The sequence below is a fragment of the Apostichopus japonicus genome, chromosome 21 (assembly GCF_037975245.1).
Source record: "Apostichopus japonicus isolate 1M-3 chromosome 21, ASM3797524v1, whole genome shotgun sequence".
Classification (NCBI taxonomy): domain Eukaryota; kingdom Metazoa; phylum Echinodermata; class Holothuroidea; order Aspidochirotida; family Stichopodidae; genus Apostichopus; species Apostichopus japonicus.
The window spans coordinates 15108252-15123042 of record NC_092581.1 but is presented as its reverse complement, the minus strand read 5'-3'; the positions used below and the strand labels follow the sequence as shown (position 1 = coordinate 15123042).

General features: G+C 38.8%; 1 protein-coding gene across 2 annotated transcripts; it reads right to left on the bottom strand.

Moving 5' to 3' along the window:
* Positions 1–901: 901 nt before the first annotated feature.
* Positions 902–14702, bottom strand: LOC139962646 (uncharacterized). Of its 2 annotated transcripts, none has more exons than XM_071962805.1 (12): positions 14552–14702; positions 12550–12669; positions 11682–11864; positions 10795–11111; positions 9772–10003; positions 9329–9528; positions 8000–8170; positions 7592–7703; positions 6466–6519; positions 4911–5048; positions 3196–4387; positions 902–2524 (listed from the first exon to the last, which is right to left on the bottom strand). In XM_071962805.1, exons 2-12 carry the CDS (start codon positions 12608–12610, stop codon positions 2494–2496), a joined length of 2691 nt encoding a protein of 896 aa, XP_071818906.1. In that variant the 5' UTR covers positions 12611–12669; positions 14552–14702; the 3' UTR covers positions 902–2493. The 2 variants fall into 2 exon arrangements, with proteins under 2 accessions (XP_071818906.1, XP_071818907.1); XM_071962806.1 differs by having other exon boundaries at positions 12550–12751; positions 14552–14689.
* Positions 14703–14791: the final 89 nt, after the last annotated feature.

Genomic DNA, 14791 nt, shown 5'->3' with positions numbered 1-14791 from the left:
TAGCCAGTGAAATACCTCTAAGATTATAATCACATAGAATGATTGTGGTGGTTTCATGTCTGTTTCATGTTAAAACATAGTAAAGTATTCTGCAAAAGTTGGTCATCCTCGAATGCACGACTTATTGTTTTGAACGATGTTATTGTCGAAACAGTCGTTTTATCTGTTTAAGATAAATGCAGATACACTAGAACTGCTGGAAGTTTGGGTGGCAGCCTCTGAAAAGTGATGAACATTGGGGTTTGCAAGTCTCAGGAATCACTTCTTTAGACAATTTTCTGCTTATAAAAGTTGAGTCTATCCCGAAGACATTTTATCTCTGGAAAATTATCGATTACATTAAATGGGACATGTACATTTAGCAACTACGTTTGCCTCATACTGAAATCTTGGGACAACTTCATGTTTGAAACCCTCTTTTTCATTTTAATTTACCCATATTTTTTGCAGAAAATCCAGGGACATGATATTGACCCCCATACTGACATAAAAAGGGTTAATATCTTCACTACACATTGGTTTAACTTTGAGAATGGTCAAAGACCACGTTTCTGTAATTTCTCTAGAAAGAGGCAATTTTCCCATTCAGATTTTACATCATTCTGGGCAGTTTTACAATTTTTTCTCACGTTTGGTCACCTTATTCTATGTTGAAACTTATCACGAACAGGTTTTAGATTGAATGCATAATTTTGACTTAGATAAACATATTCTGTGTACTGTACATGATGCCATATTGGAAGACATATTTCATATGAGTGGCTCAGCTCATGAAGTTACAATAATGAGAGGTGGGATTGGTGAAAGGAAAAGTTGTCTTTGGGTGATCTTGCAGCAAGCCTATAGAAGGCATCTACATAACCTTAAAAAAAAAAACATCAACAAAAACAAATGAAGAAAGATGTTTTGGAATTCAACACGACCATTTATTTGCCAGTGATCAATCGATTATTAATTAACAATATTACACAAAATAAGAGTTCTGCAATTGTGATGACCATTTTGCATATTATACAATCAGCTATGACAAAACACTTAGTCCAGAAGCACCTGGAGAATCCACTTGAGATGTAACATGTACTATAATTCCCGAACTGGAATCCAGCAGTGATTTAAAACTGGAAAATTGTTGAATATTTTGAAACTATTGCGATTGTTCATAAATAGTAACCTACTGCAACTAATAGATAAACAAAAAGGAGTAGGGGGGGTGTAAAGCTGCTGGTTTTGTATATTATCATACTTCATAGAGTTTGGTCTGGACACAGTTTCTGCTACTTTTGGCAAGCAACCAGCCTTGAAAAGCACCAGTGTATGGTTCCAGCCAGCATTTCTGAAGCCTGCTGTGAGACTACTGGGAAAACATATCTTTCTTTTATAAATACTAGTGTTGATACAAGTGAAGATGCCTGTAGTAATAGATTACTATCTGAGCCATAACCCAGTGTGCTTGTTATTACTTTCCTTACAATCCCCAAAGCAAGACCTTACAAAAATCTCTGTTTCCCTGACATCCTTCCTGACCTTCTTCCCACCTGCTTCTCCTTCCATAGATCATCTGCAAACCCATCCCCCCCTCCCATCCCCACTCCCTCCCTTGGCCCACTAGAAAGCCAGCTGGATATATACCTTTCATTAATGGTGCACCTAAACCACATTTATGATTTTATTTTGTATAGTATATAATCCATGCCACTTTTCATAGTATCCCTAAATCTCTAAGCCGTGGTTTAATGATACATTCAATTACTGTAATAATGAAACATGTATTTGAGAATATCAAGAGTATAGGTCTTGTTCTGTGAAGAGATAATTTTGTAAGGATGGCTTATGAAAGGATCTTGTGGTAACATGAGAGCTTAACCATCTTGTTCATAAGACACAAATGATGAACCCTCCAACCCCCCCCCCCCCAAAAAAAAATCAGAAATAATTTTTGGGAGAAGGAATAGGAAATTGTCAATATTTGGTGATCTTTTGAAAAAAAGAAACAAAAACACAAACATTATTATGTGGTAACACACTGTCATGTCCTGACTATTCAATAAAATATTCTTTCACTCATTTTGGAAACTATTTCTCTCATTGAAACACAGAATATATTCTTGCACGAAGAGGTAGAAATCAATTGAAAATGCTTCCCACTAAGATTGAAATTGACGTCAATGACACCTAAATTGTCCCACCTCCTCCCATCATTAAAATTTCTTAACTACATAATAGACAATTTCATGTTTCAATCCAAAACGCTTCTGCGCATGTGTTCTGTTAACACACCCCGCACTAAAATGTCAGCCCTGCTACCCCGGTGGCGACCTCCTGACTCCCGGACCATCCCCCAACACCGTACCTCTCGAAGCAGCCATGTAACTATAACAGGAGTCTCCACCTTACAATATGGTACGGCAAAGGGTTAACATGTGTAGTAAATGAATTATAAAAGTAGGGCCTTGTCTGTTTTTCATACTAAACCTGATTAAATCGAGGACCAGCTCAGTGCCTCCTGCCTCGACGGCGAGGGGACCTAGAAATGAAAAGAAAACAAACAGGATGGAAAACATTTTTTTTTACCTTAGGTGAAAAAGGGAGTCTTGAAAAGTGTCATATGCATTAGATGGCCTTGTTGAGTCACACCATAGAAACCTTAATATAAGACCAACTTCAGACAGTGACCAGACCAGAGGTATTTTTTTTGGCATTTTACGCTCTTCACCACCAAATTTATGTCAAGTACTACGCTCAAAAAGATTGCAACTGATCAAACTAGCAAAGCGTCTTAAAATGTTCACTATTTGAAACACCTTATTTTCCACCAATAGAATGTTACTTCTTGAGAAATTCAGGATTCTGTTTGAGTCTGAACATCAATGACATTTAAAAAAAAAAAATTAGGAAAAATTTTGCAAAATACTTGACATTCCCCGCGACTACTTTTGACCAGGCAACTTTCACAGTCTAGCTGGTGAACTGCTGCACAGTTTTAGTGAGAAAACCATTTTGAAAATTGACAGAAATCAATGCGAATTATGTCATCTCGTTCCATTTTAAACCCATTTTCCTTTGGATGCAAGAAGCCATTCCTGAGGCTACAACCAGAATGGATGTACCCATGCCTCAAGAGTGGTGACACTCCTTTACCTGGTGCAAAGGAAATAATGTCAAGTCTCAACAAGAAAGAAGAAAGCGTTTAAATACCTTGAGGTGGACCTAGACCTCCTTTTGTGATGAGACTTCTTACCAGACCTGCTACTCGCCGTACTCTCAACTTCTGAATCCTCCTCCCAGGTTTTCTCCCTTCCCGTCTCCGCCTCTGAGCTTTCTTCAGATCCACTTCCGTCCCCCTCCTCCTCGGAGGCAGAGGAAGAAGATGACGACGACCGTCTAGAACGCTTTGACTTCCTCCTGCCTTGCTCCGAACGCTCGCTCTCGCTTCCCTCCTCTACGCTATTCCTCTGGCGCTTGCGATGTGCCTTCCTGTCCTTCTCTGACGTTCGGTGACGAGAGCTCTGACTTTCGTGCCTAGAGTGTCGATTATCTGGAGTTCTTGATCTCCTTTTACTTGACCTTTCTGACCCCCGTCCATCCCTACCACTAGTCCTGACCCGTCTACTCGATCCTTCATCACGATCTTTAGAGTGCCCCCTACCCTTGCTTCTGCCTCTCCTTCTATCCCTTCCTCTATCCCTCTCCCTTTCCTCCTCCCTCTCTCTGTCCCTTTGACTACCCTTATGTCGCCCAGATCTATCCCTCTCTCCTTTCCTATCCCTCTCTTCAACCCTCTCTCTGCCCCTATCCCTACTTCTTTCCCTATCTTTGTCCCTACTTCTATCTTTGTCCCTATCCCTATGTCTACTCCTATCTTCTCTATCACTCCTACCATCTCTATCCTCCCTGTCTCTCCTATTCCTCCTACTCCTGTCTTCCTTACTCTCTCTAACGCTCTCCCTATTTTCCTTTCTGACTTTTTTATGTCGGTGGCTATGTCTATCCCCCTCTTCCTCACTATCCTCTCCCTCGTCAGAGCTATCCCCTTCCGACTCGCTTCCCGATGAACTACCACCCTCCGAATCCTCCTCACTGCCCGACGATTCGTCCTCTCCTCCATCTGAACTTTCTTCCCTTTTGCTCTTCTTTTTCTTTTTCCTTTCTTTCGTTCGGGAGTCTTTCTCTGACTCTTCTTCCTCGTCACTTTCGCTGCTCTCCTCTTTTGACATCTTCCCGACGTCCCCGGCCTTCTCTTCTACCCTTCCTTCTCGATCCTTTCTCTCCTGCTTTGAGCCGTGCTTTAATCTCTCCTGATTACTCTCTGCAGACTCTTCTTCCTCCTTCTCGTCCCCATCATCATCCTCATCGTCTGACGACTCCTCTCTCTTTTCCGTATCTGATTCTGAAACCAAAGAAAACATCTTGTCGTTGTGGTGATTGCAAAAAAGATCCTGACGATCTCAGGCTTCTGAAGTTTAACATGTTCTACCTGATTCCAGGTTCTCCTGCTTCAAGGATTGTTAAGCATCTGACATAGTAACAAAACCCTTGATATTTGAAAAACACTAATTTAAAACAAAAAACACAAAAGAACGCCCAGCATCGAACCATCCTTCCTCCCGTGCTCCTCATATCATCGGTGATCTCAAAAGACCTGATGTTTAATGATTTTGAAATCTAACCATGGGATGTTAAACTTGTCATGATGATCCTCCATGTGCATATGTATCTTTCTTCAGTAAATAACCAAAATAACTTTGACAAAATCTCTTTCCTATGATAACCTCAATTTCCACGAGGACCTGAGTAACAACCAATACCATTGCAGACCAAATCTCTTTCTAATCCCAATTTCCCATGTCATAGACCAGGCAAACAAGCAAATGCCATTTCACAACTAACGTTTGAAAAGATCAATTTCTTACCGTAATCTTTCTTCCTCATGGACCAGGCCAATTTTTTAGATTTAATTGATATCTCCAGCTCCTGATCGCTGTCTTCTTCTTCTTCTTCATCTTCCTCGCTCTCCTCCTGCTCGCTCTCAGATCCATAAGAAGCCAAACCTGACAAATTACCAAAACTTAGTGTTGGAAGCAACGTTCTGGTTGTCAATTATATTCAGTTATCCTTGTATCAGGAATAGGTGAACTATAGCAGTGGTCCACGAGTTTAGACTCACCTCCCCAGAAGCTTCTTAAGGGCTACGACCCACCAGATCACCACCCCTCGACCTCATAAGCTTCCACAGGGGCTGAGCTACGACCCACCCGACCACCAACCCTCGACCACAATGCTCAGAAATGCAAGAAAGATAGCTTGGATGATGAATGTTGACAAGCTCTGAAAATTTAATAGACAAGTCTGCAAAAATCCCCCACCAACCAACTAAAATGATTTCGCATATGAAAGTGGGTCATGTCCCATACTTTGTGGGAACTGTGGGGACCCCAGCAAATGGGTGATATACTTTAATATTGATAACTAAGAGCGCTTGAAAGAATTGAAACTGACCGAATTGCAACTGAAATATTAGCCAAGTGGCATTATCAACACTGTGATGTTGACACATCACAGAGAAACTTGGAGTATGAGAACTTGTTTTAAAGGAATAATAATTTTAGAATGAAAACATCCCGGATTCCCAGTTTAAAAGGCTCTGTTTGAAGAGTCTGAAACAGTTTCACACATTTAACACTACTGGTCTTGATAATTTCTATATTAATTTCAGCCTTGCTGCAGGGGATTTTGCAGCAGCTGCAGCTTTTCTTTCTGACAAGCTGCAAATAACAGAGATCTCTTTTAGTCTTGAGATTAGTTGTGTGTTTCAGATGAGCAACTGAATTCTCAAAATGCAAAGACACTGTTGATGTATGATATGCAACTATGTCACAGTTGGACTGTATGATACGACAACCTAACAATTGTGAGTTGGCCCATCGCTTTTCAATTTTCATCATCCAAATGGGTGGTAAAATCAAAAGGACAGAGATCTGAAGTCTTCGATGTTCAATTCTCGTGGAGAGACTGTAGCGGATTTAACAAAAACCAGCTGTTTTAACAGTTTCAGTATCACTCACTGTAAACTTGCATTCCGTACTGGTGAACACTTGTTAGTTTTCTATGGTGACTCTTCAATTTCAATGTAATTCTCAACACATGTCTTTCTCTCATGCCAAACACCACTATCTTCTAAATTTATAATCATCTCAACTTTTAGTCGTCTATCAGTTGCAAACTAACACAGTCAACTTTTGAAGTCTGGAATAATTTCTAACCTTTTGTCATTTTAACACTGGCCCTACTGGTACCGACAATTACAAAACTGAAATTGTTCTTCAATGTTTAGACGTTACCTTGGAGAGAGATTAAATATCATGTAGCTAATTCAAAAGTACTGTCAACTAACAATTTTTTTTCATACAAAACCATCATCACATGAAAATGTCTCTACACAGAAATAGTTAAAACGATGGAACTCACCTCCGAGACCAGAAATAGCAAGGCTAGAAGAGCTCGCTAGCTGCTTGGCTGTGGCTATGGTGCAATTGATAGATGATCAAGTTAATACAACAAAACACTCGGCTGTGAGAAAAGTAATCTCATTGGTCAATAACATATGAATATGCAACAACCAATGATAGCCTGGAAGAGAAAAGCTGTTCATTTGTGTGAATATTCATCAGCTCTACTCTGCTGAAAGTCAACAGCCCTCAAACAAGGAGGGGGGGTTAGATGCAAATGAAATGATCACATTTGGAAACTGTTGGTATCAAAATGGCAAAAGAGCAGATTATACTACGTTGCATTTGTACATCTTGACTTCAGTTCCACTGTGAAAAAGGATGAATCTCTTTATACCAAAAAGAGAAGAAGATAAATAATAAAACAGGAAGGGAAAGTCCACAGGTAACAAATATTTCATTCTGGAGACTTGACTGTTATTCTGCTTGTTTTAGCTATACACTTTATAGAAATTTCTTTCTTCAACTCAAGCATGTTGAAAATATACTGCAGATACGAACAGCCACAAGTCTTTCATTTGGTCTCATAAATATAATCATTTTGCAGAGCATTTTGGAAGGTTTTGATTCATAATTTTTATATCCATCTTTCAAATTTAAAAAAAAAAAAAGTTAAAAAAAAAATAGAAAATGTTAAAGGAACACATGGATTCAGATTTGAATTTACTGAACCTTTTTTTTCAATTCCTGACATGTTTTCTTTTGATCATTGATGCAATGGTTTTATAAAATTAATTTAAACAGCTACAAAACACAAATTGAATTTTCTGAAGTAAAACCACTAGGATAAGTTGTAAAAACAAAGAAGAAAAAAACAGTTAGAATTTCTTTGTCCTTTCATATTCCCTTAATTCCCCACCCCCCCCCCGAATTTAATGGCCTATAGTTTCCTGGGTTGATTCTTTTAAAGAGAAAGTAAATTAAAAACAAAGAAAATAAAAATGCCTGTATTAAAAAAAAAAACATTCCTGATACATCCTCCATATTTATGCAATAGCTCTGAGATATTGAAATTGGTCAAGCACATGTCATTTGTTTTATACATTCCTGGTTCATCCTCCACATAACAACATTATCCTTCCTACCTTTATCCAGTTTAATTCTCTCTTTTTTGTAGACTTCCGTTGCGATCGATTGGAGTTCGTCTGAAGTCACCGACAGTAATATCTCTGTCATCCACTTCCTCATCTTCAACATCTAATGAGAGGAGAAAAACATTCGTCAAATTTTTTCCTTTTCATTGGGACTAAAACATATCAAGACTTAAATACTGCCTAAAATCATCCATCAACAGTGTGTTTATTTAGTTAAATGTAGATTAAGCAATTTGTAATGGATGGATCACCAATTGAACAAAACTGTTCCCCACACTTTACAAACAACCCCCCCCCCACCCTCCAAACCCCCTCAACTTAAAGGGCTCAGAAAGGACCCATCGGGTTTAGTGAGGTGTCCCAATTAATATCCAGGTCCTGATGGGGCAGTCAGCTCACCATCAATCTAGTCTTCTCCTCTTCGCTGATCGGTTCATCTTCATCTTCAGACGATTCAACCTTCACTCTACCCCCTTTCTCTTCGTTGTCACTCTCAACTTGACCTTTGACCTCCTCCTCTTTGACGACTGTATCCGAAGTGTCTGCTTCTTTCTCATCATCACTGTCATCCTGAAAGTTTGAAGACAAGAAACCCTTCTTTGATACACACAAAGCAGTATTTCTACTACAGCTCCAGGCATTTATACCACTTTCAAGGGCAAAAAGTGAGAAAACACTGCTGACAATAAACTCAAATTTTGAGGCAAACCATGAAAAGTGCATACTTTACTTGTCAAAACAAAAGACAAAAATTGTCTGACATTGTACCTAGTTCAAGTATGTATACATAACCAAATGTGGATTGACTGGCAATTGATATGGATGACAAAAATGGGAATCAAAAAGATGAAAAATATAAGTTTCACTTCTCTGTCAATAGTAGGATTTTAGAACAAATCTTTGATTTCCGTGGCAAAAAGAATGACAAGACAAAAACTTTTTACCAATCCCTGTAGTTGACAACAGGACAATGAAAACTACATTGTGACATTAACTTCCAATCTGTTGTGCAGAAAATAATGCAGGCACTACAAAAGCCATGGCCCGTGTTCTATTCTAAGTGACCTTAGTCTTTGAGCAAACATAAACTTTGGTTTTATGGCCGTACATGACTTTCGCATTACAAAATAACCCGCACAGACTGGTCTGAATGCATAACATTGTAAACCTGAACATATCTCCAGCCGTGTGTGTTTTCATGAAAGTGTGATTTCCTGACCGCCACTGGACGACAGTCATTTAATAATAATAATTATATAAAGGCTTATAAGCACAACTACTACAGAAAACTGTGTGCACTCCTGTGCAGGAAAACAACTAAATGAATCTCAAAGTTACGATACAAAAGTTAAGGTCGAAATTCTGGCTGAAATCAGAACCATTGACAAATCAGTAGTGTTTTAATTACCTCTTAAAAGTAGCAGCAGTTTGGACTTCTTTTAAGGCTGTCAGGAAGCTAATTCCACAATTTAGGTCCAGCCTTCGCAAACAAGCGATACCCATACAAAGATTTAACTCGAGGCTCTATCAATAACGTATTTCTGCTACGGTCAGAGGTTACCAATATATCATGGATATACTTAGGACCCAGTCCTCTAACAGACTTAAACACAATCAATATTATTTTAAAGTACACCCTCTCCTTGATTTTAAGCCAATGAAGATCATGGAATAATTTACCGACCAAACCAATGAATTTACCGACCAAACTAATGAAATGCAACCTACGTCAAATTTTGATTTCGGAACAAATCCGTCTGCCGATCCGCCACCGCTCTTTATAACATCTTCCTCTTTCTTGATCGATTCCAAGCGTTCCTTTCTCTCTTTTTCCTTCCTCTCTCTCTCTGCTTGGCTCTGTTTTTCCCTCTCCATCCTCTCCAGGCCTTCTCTTATCCATGCCGGCAACAACTTCACCTTGCTCGCATCTGATGTGATGAGACAACAAACATGGCGGTGAGTTATTTTTGCCTATCATTACGTGTAGAGTTTACTTTAGAATGGTGCAGAGACGTCATGCTCACAACACAACCTGTGGCATGTTTACGTTTTTTTTAGATATGTCTCGGTAAGGGAACCTAGACCATTACGACAATGGACAAACACTGTAATCTATTTATAGTATTATTCAAAGTGAACAAATTGTTTGTAATTGATTTTATTTTAATTACCAAGGCCACTGTCACCAACACCCATGCCTGAAGGGTCTTGAAACCTTTGATCTCTAGAATGGTGTCTCTGGTTCCTCCCATGGTGCCCTCCAGGGACGGTATCCATCAATGGTGGGGGCCTCCTATGATCAGAGTTTTTGTGATGATGATGATGGTGATGGTGGTGATTATGATGACTACTGGGTTCAGCGTTGTGATCGTCTCCATAGTACTGGTCGTCATGATGCATATGCTATGAGGGGGGGGGGAATGTGAAAAAATAAAGAAAATTACAACCAAAGACAAGCAACATTTACTCCAAAAAAACACAAACCTTATGTTCAACACTGAAGAATTTGCGAGAAGAAAATTGCAAGACAAGTTTTGGTCCAAGTTGCAGGTCACCAGAGTGCTCTTTGATACAGTATATACATATTCATAAGACTGAACACTCACCAAGCTACAACCAAGGTTCACCAGTAGTACACTAATTTACCAGGCATACTCAGCACCCACCCAACCGACTGCATGGAAATCAAACCGAAACAATTATCCAACATACCAGGTATACTTGAATACCTGCCAAGGTAGCATGAATACCGATGCAGATACCCATATCGACTGATACTCTAACAGAGTGGTTACTTACTTCCACACAGGGCCTACAAACCACCATGGACCTAGCTATATAGTATATGCCGAGTACAAGAGGAGCCCTAACATTACAGAATCCAAGCTACCTTTTGTAGGTATTTTTGCCAATGTTCTTTGGAGACAAGATAAAGTAGGCCTAGCTGTATGTACTAAACTATATTGACTATACTACAAGTATGGAGACTTGAACAATAATCATAGTATTTATAGATATTAGACAGATAGATATAGACATATATAGATATTATAATTTTGGCAAGTGTATTTTAAGTCACGTTGGCCAGATGGCGAGTACTTTTGTAAATAATTGTTGTGGCCTGGGGGACACTGTACTCTCACATGGCCTGGGGGACACTGTACTCTCACACAATAAGTCTGCTATAAACTCACCTTCTCTTCTTCATAATGATAGTTATTGTCCTGATGAGGATGATGGTTATAGCTACTCATACTCTGTTCAGGGGGAAGCCCCTGTGGTGGCATTGGTAATCCGTGGCCATACTCAAACGTCTGAGGAGGGGGCGGTGGGGGCATAGGTGCCCCATATGGCCCTGTCATCATTGATGGGTCCAACACCGGTACCACTGGTGTGTTACTACCATGATGGTATTGTTGGTCTGGTATATACTGAGGCCTCCATACGTTCGGTTGCCAGGACATGTCCATGGGCGGCAGAGGAGGCTGCCCTTGCGGTAGGGGTGGTTGACCTAACACAGAATATATTGATACTACTAATTATTATGTAATAATATTGATACATTCATAAAGTACAATCATCCTGAAATAATTACTGTTCATGGCATTGAGCAATGAAAATAAGAGCTGAAATGAAGGGTCTTATAATTGTTTAAAAGAATTTACATTCAGAGCAGTTTTATTCAACAACGGTAAGGTGTTCCAGAGACGAGGAGCTGCAGATGCAAATGTGTCGTCTCAAGAAACTGGTTGTGCAAGGTTGAATGAACGACTGGAATGCAGATTACAACCATATTTATATCCTTTGATAATATTACAGACATAAGATGGAGCCATTTTGTGAACGGATCGTTAGTCGATTTCGAAAAAAGTTTTGCAACGGTATATACACTTTGATAATGGTAGGCTGATGGAGAGTGTGGATGACCCAGCAGGTTAATCATACATATTCATGATTTGTGCAGTTCTTCTGTTCAGCTTTATACAGTATATATAACAACAGTGGACAATGTCAAACTTTACCATCCCACAACTACACATATACTTAAATTAAAATATAGTGGCACCATTCAAATAGTTACCATTCGCAGGAGGAATATGCACATCTTGATGACCTTGTGGTGGAGGAGGGGGTGGTTGTGACTCCTCCATGGGTGGTAGAGGTGGTGTACCAACATGTTGCTGCTGCTTCTGCACCTCTTGAACAAACCCACCTCCTTTGTTCTGTTGCATCCATGCCTGAGCTAGGGCTGCCCAATCCGTGTCTATGAAAAGAACCAAACCATTCACAAACTCATCAGTCTCATAGCATGTCCCTTCATTAAATTACTAAAATGATCCAGCACTTGAAACAAAGTCTAATTTATTTTGCAATTTTTTATACTTACTGGGGGGGGGGGGGGCCTGTGGAGTACCTTTACTGTCAAGAGACAGTGTAAGGTTTGTACATAAAAAAAACCAAACCTTTGTATTTGCATTTCACAAAGTCTTTCTGGCAACTGTAACTACAGTTGTGAGAGCAATTGTGACAGAAAACTGAATACGATCACTGTTGATCCTATTATGATAGTACTCCACTTAAGTGATTGTAGTTGTAAATATCATTGCATTGGTTCTATTCAATTAAAAGTCAAAGGGCATACCTTCCTGACCAAAATTGACTACAGCTATAAACAGATATTGCTGAAACATTTATTCAGAACTTGTGATGCAAAAAACACAGGTCATAATAACTATCTTACTTACCTATCAACCAGAAAAATCCTAGCCTTGAGCAGATAAAAACAGTCCATTTGCTTAAGACCAAAAAAAAAAACTCTTTTGGTTGTAACTTAATTATAATCAGAGCCTATTTTTCTGTAATTTAATTTATTTTAATTTGCCCTCTAGTATTTCAAACTACTACTACTAACCTATTTTCTTCTTTAAAACTGGTTAAAACGTGCTTACCTTCATTGGCCTGATACTGCAGTTGGGCCTGGTGACCCCATTGCCACTGCTGGTTCCACATTTTCAAACCTTTATTCCCATCAAACCTTTTTCTCCTGGATTTACATCAAATGGTCTCTTCTGAATCAGTGAGTAGTAAAGATGCAATATTTAAAACCACGGAAGATGGAAGAGTTAAAACAAAGTCTATACTATTATTTCCCTGACAAATAAGAAAATGATTCAATGTTTAGAGGAATCATGTAATGATGGTAATCCTCTTCAAGTGTTCTTTACATGAAGAAGAGTAGAAACAATTTCAAACAACTGCCTGAGAACAGTGAAGGAGAGGGGGTGTGGGGGGGGGTGGGGTGAGGTGTCAAATGTCACTAAAAGTATGAAATGAAGAAATAAAGTCTGCCTGCAGTACATTCTCACTTCTGTAAGAAAGCAACTCCAAATTAATCCGCAGAGTACGTTCAGTGCAGTTCAGGTAAATACCTTACGAAACCACTGACAGTAACCTACCTGTCTACACAGAGATTAATTACATTGATAAACAATAAATGTATACAAAAAGGAGAACGGTATTCAAAACTTCAAAGTTGTTAAGTTCGTTTTATTTCTATCCCCCAAAACTAAACAGACTTCATGTCAACGACAAGTCAACTTCATGTCAACTTGTCAACTTCAAGTTAAGCATGCTAATAATTTGAGAAAAATCAAACTTTTGCCAAAGTTTAAACTACCATCCTACTCTTATTTGTTTAATTCATGTCCAGTCTAATTTTAATATATTTAAGTCCGTCCAATTAATACCATATCAACTGTGGGTCCCACTTTCAGTTTGTACAGTGCTTAATAAAGTACAGTCAGTACATGCTAATTCAACAGGTTAGTGTTAGCTACGAATTGATGACTTAAGTCCATTGACTTAATAATTGGGTAGATTAGTACTTTTAATTCATAAATATATGATGGTATTATAGAAACAAGGAAAGATCCACAGACTCTATGGAATCAAATATGTGTGAATAAATTCAAAAGGATGACATATCTTTTAAAAACAAATTTCCAGAAAGATACAATAAAGAATGATATAACTTAGCAAGCCATACTTAATGCAATTGAAACTGAACCACCTGGTAATGATATTAAAAAAAAAAGAACATTAACACTAACAAGTAACATATACATATTGTTTTTTTTTATTAAGTTTTATAAATATATATTTGTGTTTTTATTCCTGTGCTTGGTTGGGCATTCCATGGGGCATTTATTTCAACTTTATTTTAAGAGGGTAGCTCGTTTAGCAATAGCTAATCTTCCACGAGGCCCTCTAATAAGACATATAATAATATAAAAAATTAAGAAGTCAAATACAAGAAGGGCATGTGCCCTTCTTGGCCCTCCAACCTGTTTTGTAATATTATAAAACCCAAGGATATTCACATCATAAGATTTCCTCATCAAGCCAAGTAACCCAGAGCTTAATCGTTTGAGGCTTTACTCGAACTTCTGTGCTCTGTTCAATTAACTCAATACTACTGCAGTAACATTGGCCTTAAATTAGAGAGTTACTTAATACTAGTTAGGCTAGGATTTGTATACCAAAATTGGCCAAGAACTTGAGCAGGCTAGCCTATGGCCTAGCTAATTGAATGTTGTACTACTAGTACTAGCAAGAAACCAACGAATCTCCGGACATAACGCTGTAAATGCATATTATTCAACTGTAATTCTATTGATTTGGCTAATCACTGTTTGGCCTAACTATATTGGCGGAGCTCAAGTCGTACTCATAGTCAAACATGAACGATGTAGCCTAGGCTGCTCCAAATGCTATACTTTTCAATACACGTACAACGATAGGACATTGACAAGTCGAGCGTAGCATGCAGTAAATAGGGCTAAATATAGGGTTACTGTTACTCAGTGTTAGCCAACAAGCATGCAGTAACTTGTCAGTGTCCCTTATTGGTGTCATCACTCTCTAAGCGTTAGATTTTATGCCACGGCTTACATTTCACAGGGCATCGAAGCTGAACTTGTCCAAATGAAATCTAGTATCGTCAAACTGGAGGGATACTACACTTTCAGGAAATCCGTGGTCGAAACGGAAGGTCTTCCGGGCTTGTAGCTTGTGCAGCGGACGATCGCTCTTGCAATATCAACATCGATATCGAATATATTGATTGATCATATAAAGGCGGGATTATGTGTCAGCTGATAAAGTCACCTGACAAATTGCAGCTACTAGTTA